We start from the raw sequence: 24800 nt of genomic DNA, 5'->3' as shown, positions 1-24800 counted from the left end.
ATGCAGCCTTCAGCTTTTTTGAGAAAATGAAAGAATGAAAAGTGAGACAACTTACTTGAACTTTAATATTAACTCTTCTTTAGAGAGTCAGGTCCTGTATCTTACTTTAATTCCCATTACCAAAGTGACATCTCCCCAGAAGCCAAATGGTTTCTAGTTCTGCATTTCTCTCTCTTCTGCGTCCTCATTTCTGAAGAGATAAGGAGGGCCAGCTGAGTACACTGCCCAGGTGCACGTTGGAGAGCTAACCTCCCCAAATACCCTGGTGTTTCTCGAGAGCCCTGGGAAGCAGCCAGACCACACTATGCCTGTCAGCCGTGCTGGTAGACAGAGGCTTTTAGAACAGTCTTTGAAAAAGTCCCGGCAAGGTGATGATGGAGGTCTGGCCACAAGTTTCTGAGGATTTTGAAATCCTAGCACTGTGGAGTTGCTTGGGGCCAGCACAGTCACCTCTTCTGCTCCATGGCTTCCAATTCCCAACCGGTCCTTTTCCTTCTGCCTTTACACTAAATTTCTCAGTTATGAAAAATCTATCAAATGCATTTTCTTATTAGTGTTGAAAAATAAGCATTTGCATCTGGTATGTATCTTATTTACAGTTCGACGAGGGTGCCAGGTTGTCTCACATTTAGGTATGGATGCTGGTTTCTATTTAAGTATTTCATTTATTCTCACGTGCTTCAATAGTATTAACGGATGGCAGGTCCGCATACACATCCCAACCTGCTGGTTCTCTTCAGAGGGTTATAGCAGATTAAAAAGTAATATATGCAGCTGTTTGGGAATTTGATTTAATAAAATACTCAGTAAAATGTAATGCACAACTCTACCTACAGCTTCATAATCTATCTGATGATGTTGTGTCTGTCTATATACTTTACAGTACTTTAACCTTAGCTTCATTTTAGATATCAAGCTCTTTGATTTTTATCACTTGCAAATTTATCATCAAAAAGCATTGCTTTGTATACATTTTAGCAGATTAGTTTTTCTTGATTATTTTGGAACACTTACGTTACATCTTATCTAAATATGGGTTTTAAATATGGGTAAAATCTAATGTACTTCTTTTTAAAAGTGTATCATCTTTCTTCATAGAATACCATTTTTAACTTCTAAAGAAGCATTTTAAAGTGTTGTATCATGGAGATATATTGTAATAAAATGTATGATTAAGTCAAAGCTCAAAAATGCTACCATGCAGCAAGAATTTATATAATCATTTCTCATTTTGTGTCAACTCTCCTATTCAATAACTTATAGTGACTACCTCTTTTTGGGTTAAATATAAATTTCATGCCCCTATCTAATCCCACTTCTCCCAGTACCCTCACTTATTAACTTCTTAGCAGTCACTCACCTACTCGTAACTCTAGTATCTTATATTGCTTACAACTTGTCAAGCAAATATTTCATGAGCACTATTAAAAGCAACAAGGGCAAAACTGTCTTCTTTTGTATTCTATAATACCTACTTTCAATTAAGTGATCATTGTACTATGTTTTGCTTAATTCCTAGATTTTTTCATGTTTATCATGTCTCTATAGGTAAAATGGGCAGAAAACATTTTCCACTTTATGTTTCCTGTAAGCCCTGTTTGAATAAAGTTAACATGTGAGGCTATGGTTAGATACTTTTAATCAACAAAAATAATAGTATAGGGAATTGACTCCAAAAACCTACTGAAAGCAGGCAAGGAATGAAGTTGTGATGGTGGTATAATTCATGGTTATTCATCAAACATTACTTGAGTCCCTCCTATATAGAAAAAGTAAGAATACAAAGATAAATGAAACATACTTGACTCTGCAGAGCTCATAGTTTACCAGACACATGGCCCTTGAAACCATTACAACACAAATTGGTAAATGATATATTTTGAATTTTATAACAGAAGCTATAGCAAGCAAGAAAACCGAATTCAGCTGTCAGCTGTGGCTGGAGGCAGGCAGCCAGTGATGGTTACACAGAGTGGTGATTTTCTGAACTGAGTCTGTAGCATGGGTAGGGTTAGGTCAGACCTAATGAAAGAGAGCAGCCTCATTCAGACATTGAGCTTGCCCTGAGGATCAGGACAGGGCAGTCTGACGAGGTAGTGAGAAGTCCTTCAGTAAAATGCCTTTATAATTTTGTTCTGGTTTATTTTTAATTTTTATTTTGATAAAAACTTAAAACTTTTAGACTCTCAGAACAAACACAACCATTGCTTATTTTTCCCAATTTACAAACTTGATTCCATGGACCATTTCACGTCCCATCGTGTAGGCTATCACTTAAAGTGTGTGAGTGGCATCTGACATAAATCTCCAATCCACCACCATCCTAGGCTTATTCTCTTAATTCATCTGATCGCCCAAACCAAATACCTTGGAGTTATTCCAGACTCCCTTGCTCCCCTCATTTAATCAGTCATCCTGTCTTGTGAGCCTTACTTCTAAATTTTTGTCAAATACATTGATCCTCTAGAATAGTCACTAGAGGAACAGAATGAGAATCTGCTCAAGGACAGACACAAGAGATTAATAACAGACCTCAAGATTAAAGTCAGAAGCCCTGGGATCTAGACTTGCTTTTCCAACTGTGTTGCTTTGCAAATTGAGGTTATAGGTCTTAAAACCTGTAATTCAAGGCAATGTTTTAAAAAAAAATACAAAACCATGCCAAAACTGAGAGGAAACCATCTTTTAAAATACCTTTTTTTTTGGCCAATTTGACTCTACTACTTGATTTCTAAAGGGTTTAGTAATTACTCATCCACAATTTAACTGTTTTGTCATTTCCTAATGCTGCTGATGCAATGATGTTTTCTGTAGGATGACAAGCTGCTGAGATTACGACATCTGTATGGCCTTGTAATTTCTGTACAATCTCTTTAGTCTGAAGGTTCCAAATGTAAACCAGGTTATCCTCTGAACCAGACACAATCCACTTTCCACCAGTAACTGAAAAACTGGCAAATACACAGTATTTCTCATTCTTGTGACCAGTATATGTCTTCAGGCATCTGCCTCTGCTATAATCCCATAGTTTAAGAGTATTGTCCAGAGTTGCAATGAGAATATATTTACCATTTGGAGAAAATTTTACAAAAGAGACAGGAGGGTTATCATCATCAACAAGTGTTTTTAAACACTGACCTGATGCAGCATCCCAGATTCGACAGACACCATCATAGCTACCTGACACTATCAAGGACCCGCTACAATTAAAGTGAACAGCAGAAACTGGGTCAGAATGAGCAGACAAAGTCTTAAGGCACTTTCCTGTTTTCACCTCCCATATTTTCATGCTCTCATCAAAAGATCCTGAAATGATGAGGTTAGATGGTGGATTGAAATTACAGCAAAAAACATAATCACTGTGCCCAGTAAGCGTTTTCAAACATTTTCCAGATCTCACATCCCAAATCTTTAGAGTTTTATCATCTGAGGCAGAAACAAGACGACCGGAATCTGATGACCAGGCAACATCTGATATTTCCAGATTGTGTCCTTTAAGTGTTTTCTCATGTTTTCCATCATAGGCTCCCCAAATTATAATTACTTTATCAGCAGAAGAACTTGCCAGCCATTCTCCATTAGGACTAAACTTAACTGATGATACTGCTTCCGTATGTCCCACCAGAGTAAATTTCAGAGCATAGTTTGGTTTTTCAGACACACACTTGCTCGGATTGGCTGATGAGGAGAGAGCCGACTCTGTTTTGGCACCTCCTGACTCCTTTGTAGTCATGACTCTGAAGCTCCACGTCTGTAGGCTGGCTAGATGTCCGGTCCTGAACCAGGCAGCCAGTATTTTGGCTCTTCTGTCCAGTAAAATGAAGATAAAAAACATCGGACTCAAAAAAAAAATCAACAAACTAAAAAATGGCCTTTTAGTGACAATAATTTCTGTATCGTTTTTAAACTGCAATATACACTGATACAGCAGCACGGCTTGGACCGCTTCAGTTTTTCCTCGCTTCTTCCTCTGTAAACAAATACTTGAGAAATACTATTAAAAGGGTCCTGTGCGCTGTCGGCAAGTAAGGTATTACTGCTGGGTATCCTGCGAATGTACAAAGCGGTCCAAAGCTGCACGCGGAGCAGTGGGGCGATGGGGGGTGGGCGAGGGGTGGGGTGGGAATCTACAGAAAGTATTTCTCACCGCTCCTCACCCCAGCTCTGAAATGTATGAGACTACTGAGCACCCCTACCCGCTAGACTTTAGGTACTCTACTTGAGCATGAATGAATCACCGCTTTAAACAGATATCAGAAGCTAAGCGAAAACCTGCGTGGGCTCGGTTTCCTGAAGTCCAGGCCTGCGGCTCACTCTCCACACCGCTCCGTAGCGAACTAACGCGAGAGCAGCACAGCCGGGCGCATGAGCAGAGACTGCCCCTTCCACCACCGCTTCCGAACCGAGGTGGCTTGTGGGGGAAGCCCGCTTGCGCTTGCGCAAAAGAAAGTCCTGAGGTTTTCTTCCGGCCTTCTGCGCTTTCGTCCTCCACGCGCGAGCAGTGCGTTGCGTTCTTGGGCGAGAGGGAAAGTGAACAAGGCTTCTACCAGACCTCACTGGCTAGCGTGGGAAGCAGTGAGTATTTCGAAGAACATTCATTACTTTTTGGAAACCGTGTGACGAGAACGGACTGAATTTTGCGATGCCCGTAGCTGCAGGGTTAAGCCCGCATTTGGATGTAAGGCGCTCAGACCGCGCGTTTCTTAGCAGACCGGGGCCCACCCAGCGCCGATGACTCTGCGTATATTCCGGCTGCACAGGTGGCTTTCATTCTGTTCTCCTCCTGCTGTGGTGTAGAGCCTGGTGGGGGGTACGAAAGGCTGCAAGTAGGCGAGGGGGACGTACCTAAATTTACGCCCAGATTGTAAGACTTCTGATTTAAAAAGTGTTCCCTAAACGTTTCGGGAAGGATAAAGAATATGTGTTAGGGGCTTTTAAAGGCCAGTGACCAGGTAGCCCGACATGGTAGTGACGGGGGAAATGAGCAGACGTTTGTCTTAGCACTTCCTTACGGTTTAAATTTCCAAAGACAAGGAAAGTTCAGATCTGCATAGGTGTTTGGAACGGAAAAGGTGGAATGGGGTAAGAAATGTGTAAGGTTACTCGTAACTAGGCTTTAGCCAGCCCTCCCTACTTTTAAGAAATGATTAGTGGCTGTGAAGTATGTGAAGGATAGATGCTTTTCAGGTGTAAATTACTCTTTAAACAAGAATAAGTTTACCAAAATGGAAGCCTGTTTTCTCCAATCCTGTATAGTCTGTCCCTTGGTATCTACAGGGAATTGGTTCCACAACACCCTCCCCCCCGCCCCGCCACACATCATACCAAAATCCACTGGACGCTCAAGTCTTTTGTATAAAATGCTGAAGTATTTTCATATAACCTACTCACATCCTTCCCTATACTTTAAATGATCTCTAGATTACTTACAATACCTAATAGAATATAAATGCTATATACATAGTTGTCAGGATGAAGCAAATTCGATTTTTGCTTTTTGGAACTTTCAGGATTTTGGGGGGAAGATTTTTGATCTGTGGTTGGTTGAATGTGAGGATGTGTAACCCACATATAGGGAGAGTCGATCGTAATTGCTCAATAAAGAGTGCCCAAGAGAGGCTGTTAGTGTTGTTTGAAAGGTTTTCCTGGTAGCCAGTTGAAGTGAAGAGGCAAATGTGTCTCATGATGTTTTCTGTCAGTCACCAATTAAAGCATTTGGAAACAAAGGGTCTCCTGTCCTATACTTACTGAGGATAATTTAAAGTCTTGCTTTTATAAGGCACAACAGCATAATTAGATCACCTAGAATAAACTAGTTAAAACCTCATTACTTAAAGACCTTACTACTCTAGTTTGGAATTTAGACAGGAATTGACTTAGCTAGTGCAAATTAACAGTATAAACACAATGTGGTGCTGAGAATGGGAAGAGCATCTTTAAAATGATGTGAAGCATCCATTTTTATACATTATCTTAATCTGATTAAACTCCACCTCCTCCCTCTCCTTTCCTCCTCCCATTTGCTAGGGTTAGAGTGATTTTTACTGGGAAGCTTAGAAACACTCTAAATAACTCATTAAAAAATAAATTTAAAAGCACTTCACAGAACAAAGCATAGGCTTTGTTTCAAAGAATATAAGTAAATCTGTATTTTTCCAACACAGTAAAGAAAGGCAATTAGACAAGGTAAACACATGGTCTGAGGGCTAAGATGGGTGTTGGTACTGGAGTATATTTAGCCCACTAGAAATACCACAGGCATGAGGGAGAGAGTGGGCACACAACTAAGAATGTGTTGACAGGAATATCCAGAAATGATTTTGTGTCAGATTTTCCCAAAATTTGAGTGAGAGATTTCAGTATTAAAATTCATTTCTTGGTGTCTGCAGTGTTTTTATGAATAGCATCAGGAACTCGTGTAAAGAAAAAGCTATGAACATAACTAGTTAAATCTTTATTCATTAGTCATGTTCTAGTACTAACATGCAGTCCTAATATTGTAGTCCGTTTGGATTAGGACAAACAATTAGTTTACTTCCTTGGGAGGAGGGGAGCATCAGCAACTGTGGAGTGTGTATAGGAATAGGGAATACTGATACAAGTAAATCCAAAGTGGCTAAAACCATAACTAGAGATTTGCATTTGGGGCCCGCAAGCAAAATTCCTTACTCGGTCCCGTTTTTAATCATTTCTATTTTTGCTACTTTTAATCTTCACCAGATAGGTGATTTGGAAGTTTCTCTCCCATTAAAGTTTCTTTAAATTTCCCATAGAAGTTTTAGAACTGAAAGTCTCATCTGTGGTTGAAAGGTTTATTCTCCTTGCTACCCAGTAAAGTTGCAATTCTAAGTAGAAATATTGCCACAAATGGGTCATTTTTTTTTTAATTGTAAAAAAAAATTGGGGGTGGGGGGGTGGGTATGTGTGTCAGACCTTAAACACGGCCTGGGAGTGATTCCTATACTAAGGGACAACTTGACTGACCTCCTTCGTAGCAATTGATTACCAAATCCAGACCTCAAAAATCAAGCATAATGGAACTCTATACATACCCAGTTGCTTAAGACCACTAGCAGTTTAAATATACAAGCATCTCTTTGGGCTAAATGTGGGGTGGCCATGCAACTTATCTAAACTGAGACTTCTTTAAAGTGAAACGGGGCACTAAAATAATTAACAGGTGTTGATTTAAAAACTGGGACTGCCCCCAGCAAACCAGAACAGTAAGTGTGGACTTCCCAAGAAGGCTGTCCTCATTATCAGAAGTTAATCTTGGAAGATTCTACACTCTTTGTATGCTAATTTGCACTCCAGCCTGCCCAGATCTCTCCCCACCACTGTGGCCTTCTGGGTTTCTATTTTCTCCTTACCCATAAATAATGCTGGGGCCAAGTGTTTTAGATAGGGCAGTGATCCATATTGTGGACACCCGTTGGGCTCCTTTGGCTTCCTCACGTTAAGTGGGTATAGATAAAGGAATTTAGAGAGTAATTTCATTCTTTGGAAAAACATTCAAGATCACAGAAATGACCACTATTGATTTTAAAATTAGAAAAATACTTTTTAAAAAAAAAAGGTCATGAAGAACCTAGGGGCAGGACGGGAATAAAGACACAGACCTACTAGAGAATGGACTTGAGGATATGGGGAGGGGGAAGGGTAAGCTGTGACACAGTGAGAGAGTGGCATGGACATATATACACTACCAAACGTAAAATAGATAGCTAGTGGGAAGCAGCCCCATAGCACAGGGAGATCAGCTCGGTGCTTTGTGACCACCTAGAGGGGTGGGGTAGGGAGGGTGCGAGGGAGGGAGACGCAAGAGGGAAGAGATACGGGAACATATGTATATGTATAACTGATTCACTTTGTTATAAAGCAGAAACTAACACACCATCATCGTAAGGCAATTATACCCCAATAAAGATGTTAAAAAAGTACTTTTTTTTCAAAATGTCAAATGAAATAGGGGCAACAGTCATCTAAGCTAGCTTTAATAAACTTGTAAACCCTACAGTTGTGTACTATGGATGATAGTGTAGTCTGCAGGAACTAAGACTGTTTTAAGATTTTGTTTTGTTTTCAGAAAAAATACCTGGTCAGTGGAATCTCAAAAATGGTAGAGAAGCAATCACAGAATGAATAAATACATCTTTCTTTTTCTACTGATTTGTCACTTAAATTGGAAGAATGTATAAAGTATTCTCATGCAGCAATACATACAATGTGTAAAAATGAAAAATCTCTATTTAATAGCCTAAGGCAACCACCACTTCCATATTGGTTGGATATAATTGGCAAAAAATTTTTTTCTTCTTAGAGTATGCCAGAAGAGACTGATGAGCTATTTCTGGTGTATATATAAACATGGGGTTGATTATATATTAGTTACCCTGTAAAATATACCCATTAACTTTTCTCAGAAGGCATAGGTTTTGTTTTGTTTTGTTTGTTTTAATATAACAAACCTGTGTTATGACAGCGTTTGCTTTTGTAAACTTCAGGTCAAATTATGTCTCCTGAAAGGGAACTATATATAAAACACTTAAATTTTGAGACACTAAAGAGTTGTTAATCCTTGTTTCAAACAGCAGCATAAAGGAATTCCTTTGAGCTTTCTTTGGTAACCAAGTACCCTTTACTAATATCACATAGATGCACATTCCTTCAGTCATTTAATATTTATTGAATGTCTACTGTGTGCAAGGCACTCATCCATGGCCTGACCAACCACATTCAAGTACAAAGAATCATTAGAACCATTCCAAATCAAAGTGTAAGAACACTTTGAAAAAGGACATAGAGTGGTCAAAATGACGAGGTAAGCAGAACATACTCAACAACATACATTAAAAGGTCATTTTTTTAAACTTTGGACACTCCTTGTGTGGACACTCCTTTAGGAAGTAAGCTGTGTTAAATTCACATCCATGGATGGCACTGCTTTCTATGGCAGCATTCTTTGTTCCAAAGCCTTTCCCTCTCTGTCAGTACTTTCTACATTTGAGTTTGTTGAATGGAAACATGTTTCTGAGTTTAGCCATTATGCTACTAAACTCAAAATCAATCATTTATATATTATTTTTAACTTGTCAGGTCATACAGAATTTTAGCACCACAGAAGAGGAAAAATGTTTGGACTGAGAGGGTCTACACTCCAGATTATGTAACCTAAAAGCAATTCATACCTGATTTAGTCATTTCAAGGGGACTGATAAGGAAGAACAAGAAAGAATGGCCCAACAAGAGTTGGCCCCGCTGTGGTTGCTGTGTCTTGTTCTGGGAATTCTTGGCACAGAACACCTCCACTGTGACTGCTGCTTTCTTCAAGACACACAGCCTGCAGGGCTTTTCCCCCCCTTTAGACAGTGTCCAAGGGCTGTGCCTTGAGGCAAAGTAAATTCTCCTAAGTGTTGATTTTGTCACTATAACATAATGACAATTATCCACCTCAAAGAGCAGTTGAAGGATTAAATGAGAAAAAGTGAAAGCCCTTACTTAGCCAGGCACCTGGAACACAGCAGTGGTTCAAATAAAGACTAGTTGCCTTTATGTGACCTGCAGGAAAACAGATGGGACTTCCTTGTCTACCCCTAGCTGAAAACAGAATGGAACTTCCTCTACCCTTAATCCTTTCTTCTTACCCCAAACCTCCAGATGAATTTTATGTCCAGTAGCAATCTGATATTTTTAGAATCAGCATATAATGATATTTACTTTATCACACATTCTTCTGATGCTCTGGTACCCACTGTTGCTACCTGTCCTTTTCTGACCGTAAAGCACGTTATAGAATTTCTCCAAGTTAGAGCAGACTTACTGTACTTGTGGTACTACATCTGCCTTCAATCACTTTAGCTTCTCAAAGATATGTATGTAACTTTAACTTTTGATGATTGATAGAAAAAGACAGCCAAGAATATTTCCCAGCGGGGTATATATTTACTCTGCTCACCTCACAACAGAAGAAAATGGTTCTGTTAACTTCAGATGGCAAAAAATTCAGATTTGAGACTTCCATATATAGGTATATCTGTCTCTGCAAATGAGCAAATTTTGGAATATAGGAGGTAGAACATAGTAAATAAATATGAAAAGCAAATAATACCTCTTTCTAAAAGTGGATCCCTTTTCTTTAGTGACAATCACCCTTAGACATCACAATTTCTAATGTATGTAAAAAGCCCCAAGCCCTTAAACAGCTATAATGACTTGCCTATTGATATAAAAACGTTCACAAATTTCATTAGCGAGAAAGAAAAATTCTTCAACCTGAGGAAAACTCTTTCATAATGCAACCCCAAATTGGGGTATTAAATAACTGAAATATTTATTTAGCACTAGAGAAGTAAATTCATAGTTGCCCGTGGGTGGCCATGTACAACAAAGAATAGTTGACAAAGTTTGATTAATAAAATATACTACATATTTTTTCTTATGCAAAGTCAGCAACAATCTGGAATAATTCAGATTTATTATGGGATAACTGTTAAAGTTTATATCTGTAACAATAACGATGAAAAATGACCCAGAGCCCATTCAGCTTTATCTGGCAGATGGAAGGAACAATCCTAGGGCAACAGAATTTTCGAAAACAGTACAGCTGATATAAGTTAAGTTTAAAAGGGTTCTAATTACTTAGTGACAACATGAATTAAAAGTGTTACATGGAGAACTCTGTCTCCTAATTCTCACCATTCTTCGTATCTATCATCTTTACCTTTCTTGGTGTCTCTCAGTCTGGCCGTTATCTACCTCCTGGTCCTTCAGATACAAAGTGCCTTTACATCCCAAATGTTATCAATGCTTTTTTTCCCACTAAAGTTCTCATTTCAAAGAATACACTTTGAGAGTTTGGAGGAGGAAGAAAAGGAGAGGAAAGTAAAATCAAGCCACTTCCCACCCCACGCCCATCAGTATATTAAACTACAGAAGAGTTTTCCTGTGTTGAAATTAGCATGCTTTTGTAATAAGTAACATCTTAGTGATAAGATTATACAATAAAGTAAATTGATACAATCTGCCAGGTAGAGAACTAAAAATAGGACTTAACAGCTACCTCCTAAATGTCATTCTATTGCCAAAAAGGCTGCTTTATCAGTTACAACAGTTATGCTGGGATTTAACTTTTAATCAATTACAACTTTTATATTTAAAAAAATTCATTGCAAAAAATTAGCTCGTTATCTCATGGCTCATGAACTTCTCAGACAGGAGCAACATAAATTCCTCTTGTTTTAGACAGAAAATAGACCACATTAGTTAAATGGACTTTCTTTGTTTTAATTCATTCATTGAGACACCTGCAATTGCTAGCAAAAAATCCCAATGTACGCTCTTCTTGCTAACTTGGGGAAATAATTTTGTTTTATATTTTTTCCATTCAAATTGGTTTATCAAAACGAGCTGAAATTTTTTAAATTATCCAATAGAAGGTACATGATTTAAAACATCCTAATGTTACCAGTAATTTACAATTAAAAAAAACTCAGCCACGAAAAAGTCAAAGCTAAAAACAAGATTTTTACTATGAATCAGTGTTTCTATTACCCTTCTGAAAGAAGTTATATTTTAATGTGATGTAAAGGCAACATTGAAAGTTTTTCTTTAAATTAACCACCTAATTTGTCCCTAAAATTACAAAGAATCAAAGTCTTTTACAGGTCAAGTGCAGTAAACTAAAATGTTCTTTCAGCACAAAGCAGCACTAGAAAGAGTAACAGTTATAGATGGGAGTTGACTAGTTTTGCGTGGCTGCTCCATCAATAACAGACAGACATCAGACGGTATCCATCCAGAGCACAGACACAGTTACAGACTAGATGCAAAAAAAATGCATCACATGCTTGGCTGATAAATGTCCTCTGTCTTTGTATCTTTCTACTTTGAATGAAGTGGATTTTTTTAAGTTTAAATCAGATCACATAAGTTGGCTGCTTAAATAACATGATGAGGTATGAAAGCTCTGAATGTCCCTAAAGTTCAGCAGGATTTACCAGAGATATAACAGCTTGTCAGGGGAACTTCCAAATAGTTACGCTTTGGGGCTATAATGAATTCTAGAAGAGGACTAAAGTAAAGAGGTTTAATAAAAGGATATTCTCTGAAAAAGTGAGCAACTTTTCCTTCAGAATTCATTTTGAACAGCACATCAACAAAAAATCTTCTCTGATAGTATATCCCAACATTGAGTCAAGATGGCCAACTAGCACCAAGAAGTTGTATTGAACTCAGTTGCAGTTCTCTTGGCAATTAAGCTTATTTTTTCATTCCAGTCTGAGCACAAATGTGGATCACTGAAGACAGTACTGGAAGCGCCATTTGCAGGTAGAGATTGCAGTCATCATTAAATGAGCCAGAAGGTAGAACTGTTTTTATTTTATGGAGGGGACTTGACTGGGTAGTACTAGTAGGAGATGAAATGAAATGATTAGGGAACAATGAGGTTATAAGAAAAAGATCACTGCCCTTATTTGGGTTAAACAGGTCATGTCCAGAAGATGGTTATTTAAGATAAGGATGCTACTTATGTGCAGTATGAATACATTAGAATCCAGCTGCACCCAACTAAGGGAAAAAAAAAAAGAATTCCCTAAGTAACCTTTGAAAGCATGTGTTACTTGCCAGTCACAGAGGGGAAAAGCACCTAGGGTGAACTCCAATTTAATGAGGACCTTGATCAGGACCACAAAGCCTGAAACATTTGTTTTAATGCAGAAACACAGCCTCTACTCACACTGGTTAAGTTTGGGGAAATCAGAGGGCTTTTTTTTTTTCTATTTGTTTTTAACTTGTTTATTGAATTACAGGATACGGTTTCGATCACTAAGGATTCTAAATCTTCATACCAGCATTAGAATTGAACCACTTCCAAATCCTAAGACACATAAGACCAAAGAGAAGCAATAGCCATACAAATTAATATGTGCCCCTCTCCTTTTGCTCTAAGGGAATCTTCAAACCAGTATCACATTTAAGAGTCAAAGTGTTAATTCTTCAGCATTCCTGACAACTAGAAAGCACATTCACTGAAGGCTGAAGGTGAGGGAGCGGATGGTTGAGTATCTGTGGAGAATGGCGCCAACAGAGGAAAGAAAACCATCCAATCTCAGTAAGGATTAATGCAAATTTGGCTAGAAAAAGCCACCAGGTAATCCAAGGGTTCACTGTGGAAGAACTCATGAAAAGTACTCTGAAGTACACAACAGGTCTAAACATCTCCCTTGTTGCAAGTAGTTGTGTGAAATTCAAGATAAAGGTTTAGTCTCATCTTTTAATGTATTTTTTCCCACATTAAAGGGAATGAGGAGTCCTCTTTTTTCCCCCAGAAAAAAAAAAAAAGGGAGCCACATTGTTATGTGTATATTCATGACTCTATAATATATAACTGCGGATCTCCAAAGCCTAGGGTTTTCCATAAGAGAGTGGGCCGTTCTGGTTACCCTTTTATTAGAAGGGTATTCCACCACAGAGAGCCAGAGGTTTTCCAGATGTGTGTAAGAGAGCAGGTGCGCAAGGCAAGCAAATGAGCGCAAACAGTATTATGGAAAACATTTGAGAAGTTAGCTCCATGAGGACTGTGGGCTCCACAAGAGGACTTGACTGGGTAGCCTGGTCTGACACGGGGACATGAAAGCAGAGTATTGCTTCAAAGCTGGAAACCTTCCATAGGCGCCTCACACTGCTGGAAGATGTACTGCTGCTGGCTAAGGTCAACCTGGGGTGCAATGCTGCTGTCTTCATCCTCGGTCCCAAAGTAATGCTCAATAAGATCAAAGGCCTTCTGGTAGATCTCTTGGTTTTCATGACTCTGTAAGAATTCAATTTTATCCAGACCTAGAATGAAGAATTAAAAAAAAAAAATCTGTTGGAAATTCTAATAAAACTGTATTTTGCCATGTCTCTTTCCTTGACATAAAAGGAAGATTCTCTACATCTCATAATCATCTTGCAGCAACATAGAAAACATTGCTGGGATTACATCTGAATAATACTATTGCAAACTGACATATTAAAAATGTATGCAAGAAACAGCCAGTCCCCAGAAGCAGCAGTTTCCATAACAGTCACATCATCCTGTGCCCAAGGCTAGGAACAGAAGTTTTCCTACTGGACTGTGTCTGTGGCCTAATTTATTCTTTGCTCTGGTTCTATCTACCTAGGCTCTGAGCTATCCAGTATCATTTCAACAAATGTGTAATATCCTTAAATCAATCAGAATCAATTTCTATTGCTTAAACTAAGAAGTCTAACCAGAACAATTAGCCAACACATACTCCTCCCTTTATTAAGTTTAAGCACATCTGAGCTAGGCTTTCTTTTACCTATAGCCATAAGCAATCTAACTGCTACAGCGATACTGGAAATAAATGTTAACATTGCTCAAAAGAAAAAAATACATATATATGTATCCATATTTAAAAAAATATATATATATATATATATACACACACATGCAAAAATTAACAGAAGTCCTCTCCTATGGCAAAAGATCTGGGTAGAGGAACATTTGTCTTTTCATACATTTCAAAATTTCTTACACTAAGCAGGAATATAGTTTTTATAATCAGGCCTTTAAAAAATGGTAAACTGTTAAAGTCATTTTGGAAAACAATTCTGCATTATCTGATAAATGTGAAGATGAATGTGCCCTATGATCCCTAATTCCAATTTTAGGAATAAACAAACCCTAGAGCAGTGGTTTTCAGTCCTGGCTATGCATTAAAATCACTTAGGGAACTTAAAAGTTTTAAAGTACAGTGGTAAACCAGTGATTAAGAGTACAGTTAGAACTGAGATTGGAAGAATGAGGAAACCAAATGGCAGATAGTGACTCTACTGTTTCTAATGAAACTCTTAGAAACCTTTACAGTCAAAAACACTTTAGGAACACAGGAATTGGGGGATGCAACTCAAAATCAGAACTCTAAAATCTTACAAGAGAAAAGGAGTGGAGTCGGGCATAGTCTACAGTAGATATGGATGCTCTTGAGGCTCAGATGGACTAGTAAGAATACAAAAGTACCCACAATGGCAAGCAGAGTCAGGGAATGGAAGATCCTAACAGCCCAGTGTAAAAAGGGCCCAACTTAAAAGGGTACTTGCTTCTCTTCACATCTACAGTGCATCTTCTTTTCCAATTCTGCATACTAAATATTACTCAGAACAACTTTTTTGTATGAGTTTGCTAATGACAGGTGTGGACAAGCCAGAAAAGCATGGAGAAAAAGGAAAAAAATAATTTCAGGACATCTATTAAACAATCTGTCTTACCATAAGCTTCTTCGATCAAAGCACAGTAAGGATTAATGCCAGTGCCATTCCTTTTGGCTTCTTGTTCTCCAAGCCTCAGGATATTTTCCAAGCCATTTAGGGCAACCTGTACAATCTTAGAGTCCATGACTGTGAGGAGATCACAGAGTGGCTTGATACAGCCCAGTTCTACGAGGTACCTAAATTAATACAAAGAACAATTTAGTCAAGCAAAGCTTTTCATTTCATAAAACTTTTATGAAATTGGTAGAAGGGAAATCCTCAAATTCACTGTAGAAATAAAAGTAGGCACCCATTCAACCATACAACCTACAGCTTGTCAAAAAAAAAAGCTACCAAAAAAAAAAAAAAAACAGTTATCTGGCACTATCACCATTCTTTTTTCCCTCCACAATTATTAGACTCAAAGGAATTGGAATACTCTCTTACTCTATGAGTGATTCTTCAAAATAGTATACTTTTGATTAATTTCATTTTTGTTTCTATAGGTAACCACACCTCTGAAACAGGACACACTTGGTGCTAAAGCCAGCACAAGCCCAACAAGCCAATTCTATTGTGTACAAAGAACTCTTAAAGATAACAGAATTTAAGAATGGGCAAAAGATCTCAACAAACATATACTGATGGCAAAAAAGCATATGAAAAGACACTTAACATCATATGCCGTTCAGGAACTGCGAATCAAAACAGTGATGCCCCTACACATCTATTAAAATGGCTAAAATCCAAAACACTGACAATACCAAACAGGGGTAAGGATGTGGAGAAACAACTCTCATTTTTTTGCTGGTGGGAATACAAAATAGGATAACCACTTGGAAAGACAGCTTGGCAGGTTTTTGTTTTTGTTTTTTAAACAAAGCTTTCCATATGATCCAGCAATCACACTCCTAGACATTTACCCAATTGAGATGAAAATTTATGTCCACACAAAAACCTGTACAAGATTTACAGGAGCTTTATTCCTAACTGCCAGAAACTAGAAGCAACCAAAATGTCCTTCAATAGGTGACTGAATAAACTGTAGTACATTCAGACAATGGAATATTATTCAGTGATAAAAAGAAATGAGCTATCAAGCCATGAAAAGATGTGAAGGAACCTTAAATGCATATTGCTAAGTGAAAGAAGCTAGTCTGAAAAGACTCCATACTATATGATTCCAAATATATGACATTCTGGAAAACAGAAAACGTATAAAGGCAATAGAATAGTGGTTGCCAGGGATTTGAGGGATGGAAGTAAGGGAGTAGTGATGAATAGGTGAAGCAGAGGGGATTTTTAGAGCAGTGAATGATACTACAATGGTGGAAACATTCATTAAAACCTATAATTGTACAACACAAAGAATAACCCTTAATATAAAATATGAATATATGAACTTAAGCTAGTAAAGTATCAGTACTGGTTCATTAGCTATAACAAATGTAACCACACTAAAGCAAGATTTTACTAGAAGAAACTTAGAAGGGAGGGAACTCTGTATTATCTAAAATTTTCTGTAAATCTAAAAATGTTCTTTAAAAAGGCTTAATTTTTTTAAAAGTTTTATATAATATTTATTATTTACAAAGGAATGAATTTAATAGTATTGTGTGTAACTTTAAATATTTACTGACAATTTAGATGATATGTCCTAGGAATAGACTAGGTCAGTCATAAAGAGACTAGGTAAGGCATAAAGCCATTTCTGACCATCTCCCCTTCCTTTACACCACAGTTTTTAGTCACTAGAAACTGTTAACCACTCCTTCAACATATCTACATAATTCTCACTGTTTTTCTTAAAAAAACAAAACCAAGCCTCTTTAGATTATAAATGTTAGTTGCTGCAAATTTGAAAAACATAGAAAAGCATAAAGAAAAATAAAAAGTACCCAGAGATAACCACCACTACTACATCCCAGCTGTGCTACATACAAGCTGGATGACTTTGGACAAGTTATCTGATCTCTCTGTGCCTCAGTTTCCTCAACTGGAAAAGTCTGGGAATCAAAGACTAAGTCTGTCACTAAACCCCAGCAAAATTTTAGAGTAGTTAATTAAACAGATTACTTACATGTCTGCACTTAAACTTCACTGGCCTATAAAGGCAAGTCTATAGAACACCAACTGGATTTCAGAGATTTGTTCAGAATCTCCAAATTGTCTGCAAACTTGATCCTGGTCTATGCTTGATATGATTTTCTCTCCCATCTAGAAATCTTGGCTCAGTAACCTCTAATCCTTACATCGCCTTTAAAAACCTCATTTACTTTTGTAATACTGTCTGGTTGTGAAACTTTTTATTATGAAAACCAGTATTCTGAAAACTTGATTCAGAATTAAAAACAAATTTTAAGTTCTAGAAAGCTTCTAGAACTTGTATATAATTAAATGAATAAATACTGACTAAAACTTTCTAATTAAAAAACTCTACCCAAAAATGTGCTAATAAGGGCTTCCCTGGTGGCGCAGTGGTTGAGAGTCTGCCTGCCAATGCAGGGGACACGGGTTTGTGCCCTGGTCCGGGAAGATCCCACATGCCGCGGAGCGGCTGGGCCCATGAGCCGTGGCCACTGAGCCTGCGCGTCCGGAGCCTGTGCTCTGCAACGGGAGAGGCCACAACAGTGAGAGGCCCGTGTACCGCAAAAAAAAAAAAAAAAAAAAAAAAAAAAAAAGTGCTAATAAGTAAATCCAGAGTTTTGAAGATGTGAGGTTTTATATTTGCAAAAATATGGTATTATTATTATTATGGCAAAGTTCATTAAATGAGTTTTGGGTTCCCAATTCTAGCCACTTAAATTATACCTCCTTACAAGATCAGAGGAATTTAAGGTGCTGTTTTCTGATGCAACCACTCATCTTTGGAGATTTAAGACCACCATAGTGGTATTTCACTACTGATGCAAGTTTCTCCAAAGATAGTAATTTGCACCAAAAAGCAAAACAGAGGACCTGGGCTGTATAGGAGTTGGAAAGTCATATTACTTTGAGAAAAGCACTGCAAGAAGTATTTCCTCAGGAAAGTCTGAAGACTTGAAAAGATGACTGGAAAACAGGCACAATTCTACGGTTAAAGTCTGGAACTGGCTCCAATGGGTGGTGTATTTTAAACACTTGGATAAAGCAATCACTGGTCACTGACGCTAGCTGGCTTTTGTGGCAGAAAAGGCTTCCATTAAGAAAATTTTCTGGGTAAGGAAATTTAGTCCATAAGAATTTACTATCTGGAAAAGTGAATTATATTTCTCAAATATTTCTTCTGATGAAAAACAAACTCACTGTGTCTTAAACCATCTCTCTCGGGACTTCCCTGGTGGCGCAGTGGTTAAGAATCCGCCTGCCAATGCAGGGAATACAGGTTCGAGCCCTGGTCCGGGGAGATCCCACATGCCGTGGAGCAACTAAGCCCATGCACGACAACTACTGAGCCTGCGCTCTAGAGCCCGCAAGCCACAACTACTGAGCCCACATGCCACAACTACCGAAGCCCACGTGCCTAGAGCCTGTGCTCCGCAACAAAAGAGGCCACCACAATGAGAAGCCCGTGCACCACAACAAAGAGTAGCCCCGGCTCGCCCCGACTAGAGAAAGCCCGCATGCAGCAACAAAGACCCAACACAGCCAAAACTAAATAATAAATAAATAAAAAAAGCCATCCCTCTCAAACAGGATTTTGCTTCTTCTGTGTTTAATTTTTATCAACAGCACCACCTTTTTCTCCGGTCATCTTTGGCTCTTTCCTTTCCTTTGCAATCTGTAACCTGCCACCAAGTTCTAGAGATCGTTCTTTCCCATATCTAGACCCATACCTCATGCTACAACACTTTTTTTTGCTATGCCTAGCAGCATGCGGGATCTTAGTTGCCGGACCAGGAATCAAACCTGTGCCCTCTGCAGTGGAAGCATGGAGTCTTAACCACTGGACCACCAGGGAAGTCCCTACAGCTATTATCTTAATTCTGGCCATCACAGTGTACTAAACTACTGCAATGGCATCTTAATTGCTCTCTTTCCTCTCCTCAAAACACTATCTTCTTGGGACTTCCCTGCTGGTCCAGTGGCTAAGACTCCACGCCCCCAGTGCAGGGGGCCAGGGTTCGATCCCTGATTAGGGAACTAGATCCCACATGCTGCAACTAAAGATCCCGCATGCCACAACTAAAAGATCCCACACGCAGCAACAAAGATCCCGCATGCCACAACTAAGACTCGACGCAGCCAAATTAAAAAAACAAACAAAAAACCACTATCTTCTTCATATCACTCTCAATGTTAAAGACACTCCAGAGTCTTCCCAATACCCAAGATTAAGGCCTTCATCCCAGTTTTCAAAGTCCATCAATTACTTAATTCCTCATCCCTGCAAAAGAATAACCTATAGCAAGATTGATTTGCCTCTTCCAATAACATTTACTGTGCATATTCCCTCATGCTATTCTCTCTCCTCCAGAATTGCCAAATCTCTACCCAAATGTCAAGTTTCATCTCTTTCATGAAACTTTAATTCCAGACAACATTCTTTATATTTCATTTTTAAGAACTGTAGTATGTATTAGCATTTGATTATATTTAACCTAAAATTATGAATACTTCCTAAGTTATTCTAACTGGCACTTGCATCTAAATCTTGTCTTCTCAACAATAAGCAGAAGCCACACAGATGTCTTTTATCAGTAATAAAGACAGCTTATTTTCTATAATTTGGACTGTAATAGTTTTATAATAATCTTTCAAAATAACTCTTTACGCGGTTAAGAAAAAACTGCTAGGAGAATGATAATTAACTCCATTATTATAAATAGCTATGCTGAATTGTAAAAAGGGAGAGTAGGCAGTCCATTCCTCTCTAACAGAGCAAAATACCCCTGAATACTTTCTGATGAAAGATACCATAGTATTTTAAAATGTCTTTAAAATATGTACATGTACAGTTTCACTATTTCAATTAAGAAAACATTTGGTATAAAATATAGTGACAATAATTATAAATCTGAATTTGAACATAAGACAATTATCAACTGTTCTAATAACTTCTATATTACTTCATATTACTGCCATCTGGTGGTGGCATACTTAAAAATCATAGTACCCCAGACCGGAACTTTGGAGGTTAAAAAAGACCCAATCCCCTACAAATATGCTCTGAAGACCACTTGAAGTCCTCCTTGGCTAACCTATCCACGATGAACTATACCGAAATAGTTACTGCATGTGTTAATCTATTTAAGTTGTATTATTTCAGGTACATACTTATTTTCTGTAATCTTGTTTTCTGATCAATTTCTGAAATCTTAGGACTACTTTACCTTCTCATGTTGAAATTCCCAACAGAGCACTAAAAAATCAGCACTGGTTGAGCACCTACATTTAACCCACAAAGCGACAATATCAGAAGTAGCTATGTTTCCCCAATATTACTACATACATAGAAGGCGTTAATGCTTTAACTCATTGGTAACCATATTCTCCTCATTTGAATTCCCCAAAGAATCTTAAGGCAGGCTAAGAGTCTAGGTTCCATTCTTCTTTTTCTTCTATCTGAAATACTGTATATATCCATAATTAACCATCTGATTATATGATGTTCCTTTGAGGAATTGATTCCTATCCATATTTATGCCTACTCTAGCCATTAAGATTATAAGTTGCTGCCCTAGGGGCCATTTAAGTCTCAAGCTAATACACAGACCTCTCCCTTTACTGAATAACATAGTCCTTTAGGAGACCTGCCTCTACTGAATTTGGCACTTTATTTTAAGGCATATCAATACATCTCTTTCAAGTCTGTCCAATTCTACTATTAAGACATCTAAACTAGAAATAGCAAGAGTTAGCTGTTAAAGTTAGACTCTAAGAATTCTACAAGTAACCTTCTAGACTACCCAAGATGTTTTTGATCAAGCAGCTTGAGAGTAGGCTCAAGCCACCCCTATAAGTGTTTTGATCACCTAAAACCTCAACTATGCCTTCCCTCTCACATCCCAGAATTATCTTCAGCAATAGAGAATGGGAGCGATATAAGGAATCAAATATATGCTTGAGTCTAATTATGAAACTGAGAACAATCTTCCAAGAGGTTAAAGTTGAGCATTCTTAATTGGGAGACAGTAATTTTCCTTTAATTTACAAGGCACTACTTAGCTAGTACTTACTTGATCTGTTCAGCTGATCCTCCAGAAGTTGCATTTGTGATGGCCCAAGCTGCTTCTTTCCTTGTCCGAAACTCAGCAGTTTGTAATATACTAATGAGGGCTGGGAAAATGTTGGCATCTATCACAGTCTGGAATGAAAAAATTAAATGGAAAGGGAAATTACAAGAGTTGTGAAACTGTTCATGACACTAATTATAACTTTTCAGCTAGCTTCACTAATGACACCCTTCCCCTGTTAAAAATAAACTGGGGGCTTCCCTGGTGGCACAGTAGTTGAAAGTCCGCCTGTCAATGCATGGGACACGGGTTCGTGCCCCGGTCCGGGAAGATCCCACATGCCGCGGAGCGGCTGGGCCCGTGAGCCATGGCCGCTGAGCCTGCGCATCCGGAGCCTGTGCTCCGCAACAGGAGAGGCCACAGCAGTGAGAGGCCCGCGTACCGCAGAAAATAAATAAATAAACCGGAAGGAGTTAAATAAACTGGAAGGAGTTAACTCCTCATTATCCCTAACCTTTTGGCTATACTTAGTATCACTAACAACATCCTCCCTGGAGTTTGTGACCTTGTAATCTCCTAGTTTTCTACCTGGGTTCTTTTCTCTTTTATTTTTCTCTCTTGTTCCACTCACCATAACACATTATAAAAGTTCAATTTTCTTTCTTTTCCTCTGCCATTCTCATTTCTCTCATAGCATCCACTCTCACATGTGTGCTCTACCTCTCCAGTCCACATTTCTCACTGGGGCCCCAGCCCAAGGTGGCTGACAGCTTACTTAACATCTGCTAACCACCTTAAACATACCATCTGCTCTTTGTATCAGGTCTCCTTTCAAACCTCTCTAGTTTACAAAGGCTGTTTATTATTTATTTATTCATTCATTCTAAATTCAATCAGTCACCAAGTCTCCTTTACATTCTCAATTCAGAACATCCTAAGTCCATCTTTTCCTTTCCTTTAGCACTGCCACCATTCTATTCCAAGCCACCACCTCCCACACAGATTACCAGAATAGCCTTTAGACAGAGTACTTTTACTCAATCCCTCTCATATACTAAAGTAGTCTTCCTCAAATTGCTTTCTTCATGTTTCTCCTTAGCTCAAGAACCTAAAATGGGTTCATATCATTTATCAAAAAACTGAGGAATTCTGTATGAGAGCCTGGTGGTAGCAGACAAAGTGCAGCTGAAATCACCCTCATGCATGCTATAAAATGCCACAGTTATCAATCTCAGTCCCTGACAGCCTCCTGGGGATGACTAACCATGCTTTCCTGGTCAAGAACTCTTTCTATTACAACACTGAAGGAAGTCAGTAAAATTTAGTGGAAAGGTGCTTCATCTTGGTCCTGTCATTTACTAGAGGTATCCTTGAGCAAATCATTTTATTTCTCTGAGCCTCGGTTTCATCTTTAATTGAGAATGCTGGGTTAGATGACCTCTATGATTACACTCAGCTCCAAGTCCCGTAAGTCTATGGTATATCTTTTCCAACTCATTATTCCAGCCTTTCTCATGGCCTATTCTGAACCATTTGGCCTACGGCTTAGCCTTTCACTTGGATTACTCTCCCACTAATACAAGGACAAAAGTAAAGGGCACATAACCATTTAGAGAAAACTGGGTCCCCGAAGAGTCATGAAAAATTAAAGCAATCCAACACATGGGTCCACTGGAAAAGAAATATTTTATTTGGCAGGAGTAAAGCCAATCTGTTTAGCGTAAAGTCCATCAAAACATTTTGAAAATACAAGATACTGTTTCTCAGATCTTGACAAATCATCAAATATTAAAGGCAAAGAGAAAAAACCAAGGCCTAAGTGTAAGTTTCAAAAGATTTAACCTCTATAATGTTGGATAAAAAAAGTAAGAAGTAGACTCAATAAGACAACATTGGAAATTAGTGTTCTCCAAGGCAATAATGAAAAATTATACATACTTTACAGGCTGACTGAAAAAAAACCTTAACTAATAAAAATACAGAAAAAAAGACAGGTGCTATGAGATTACCTGGATCTGTGCCCTATTTCCAGCTGTGATGTTAGATATTGTCCAACATGCTTCCTTTTTGATAGACTCCTTTGGGCTACTCAGCAAATGCAATAAACTCTGCAGAGCTGAGCAATTCAAAATTACCTAAAGAAAAAAGTTTGAAAATTTTACTTATTGTATTAATCCAAACTGAAGTAAACCTTTAACTCAAAGACTTTATTTTCAGAAAATACAAAGAAATAACATCTCTCCTTGAAATTTTAGAAATAACTTTATATATGTAAAAAAGTACTCACTGCTAATAAGAATTCATTTCTAAGATTATCAAAGCAGTTTCATTATATACACTCACAACTGCTAAACATACTTAATATGGCACAATATGCCTTATTCACTTTCCTATGCCTATAGCATATTAAAATGTCTTTTGGGTAAATGTATCAAGTGGCCAGAAATTCATAAGTGGTCTCAGATTTTTAAGTCTTCTGATAATTCTCTACCTGGAAGTCAAGGAATCAATACATGCTTAGTTAAGTATACCAGGTGCTTTATAGGATACAAAGATTAAAAGTATATGCCCCCAGCTATCAAACAGCTTACAAAGGTGAGGACGATAGACAAATATACATGAACAAGGAGATCTACTCTACCAGAAACTAAAATCATAAAGTTATAATGATTAAAATCATATGTGACAGGCTCAAGAATCAATCACTGAACAAAAGAATAGGATATCTAGTCTAGAAATAAATACAAGTATTTATAAAGAATTAATAAGTATGTAATAAAATTAATCCTTTCTTCCTCCAATTACTGGTAGTCTTATTTAATAGATGGTACTAGAATAAGGGGCAACTAGTTGAAAATTTTTTTTAAATCAATTCTTAACACCAAACAGTAAAATAAATCTGCAACCTATTTAAAGAGTAAATATAAAAAAGAAACCATAAAGCAGAAGAAAATATTAGTTAATAGCTGGTTTGGGGACAGTGAAGGACTTTCCAAGCATAAAAACAATAGAAGAAATTATAGGGGAAAAATTAAAATTTCACCAAATAGAAATTTTTGCATGTCAAAAATCATATGAAAATTAAAATGCACACCACACAATGTGAAAAAGTATTTGCAATGGAAAAAGCGTTGCTGTCTTTAATATGTAAATTGGTAAGAGAAACTACATTTTTAATAGAAAATTACCTCACAAAGTAACAAAAGAAATGCAAATTAAAATGAAGCCAATTTTTGCCTATTAAATTAACTCAAAAAATAACAAAACTTGTGGTTTAACAGGTACAGTCTTTCCAAATAACAGTGTGAAAGACATCACAAAGCATTTTTAAATGCCAAAGATGTGGTGTGGAAAATAAGCATGTCAGAAGTTAAAGAATACCTGGGGAGG

The 24800-nt window shown here is 37.8% G+C and overlaps 2 protein-coding genes and 1 long non-coding RNA gene across 5 annotated transcripts in view; 1 reads left to right on the top strand and 2 right to left on the bottom strand.

The window, feature by feature from the left end:
- Nucleotides 1-96: 96 nt before the first annotated feature.
- WDR5B (WD repeat domain 5B) lies at nt 97-4321 on the bottom strand. The gene is made up of 2 exons (XM_082624901.1): nt 4273-4321; nt 97-3806 (listed from the first exon to the last, which is right to left on the bottom strand). Exon 2 carries the CDS (start codon nt 3731-3733, stop codon nt 2741-2743), a length of 993 nt encoding a protein of 330 aa, XP_082481027.1. The 5' UTR covers nt 3734-3806; nt 4273-4321; the 3' UTR covers nt 97-2740.
- Nucleotides 4322-4460: 139 nt separating this feature from the next.
- Nucleotides 4461-18927, top strand: LOC309806134. 2 transcript variants are annotated; one of them, XR_014294352.1, is made up of 4 exons: nt 4461-4575; nt 12276-13111; nt 15762-18453; nt 18584-18927. It is a non-coding gene; the product is annotated as an uncharacterized lncRNA (long non-coding RNA). The 2 variants fall into 2 exon arrangements; XR_014294353.1 differs by having other exon boundaries at nt 15762-18927.
- Nucleotides 10286-24800, bottom strand: part of KPNA1 (karyopherin subunit alpha 1) — a 70583-nt gene continuing 56068 nt past the window's right edge. For both annotated transcript variants that reach the window (XM_082624664.1, XM_082624665.1), the window contains 4 exons: nt 23420-23545; nt 21414-21541; nt 15274-15452; nt 10286-13836 (listed from right to left, as the gene is read on the bottom strand). In XM_082624664.1, coding sequence (XP_082480790.1) covers nt 13649-13836; nt 15274-15452; nt 21414-21541; nt 23420-23545 — 621 coding nt within the window. In that variant the 3' untranslated portion in view covers nt 10286-13648. The remainder of the gene's footprint in view (nt 13837-15273; nt 15453-21413; nt 21542-23419; nt 23546-24800) is intronic.

The sequence above is a fragment of the Mesoplodon mirus genome (assembly GCF_964341445.2).
Source record: "Mesoplodon mirus genome assembly, chromosome: 6".
In the NCBI taxonomy this organism is placed as follows: Eukaryota; Metazoa; Chordata; class Mammalia; order Artiodactyla; family Ziphiidae; genus Mesoplodon; species Mesoplodon mirus.
This window is presented reverse-complemented; position numbering and strand designations above follow the sequence as displayed.

Coding starts and splice junctions, on each gene's coding strand:
- WDR5B (XM_082624901.1), bottom strand. CDS start 3,733: ATGACTACAAAGGAGTCAGGAGGTGCCAAAACAGAGTCGGCTCTCTCC.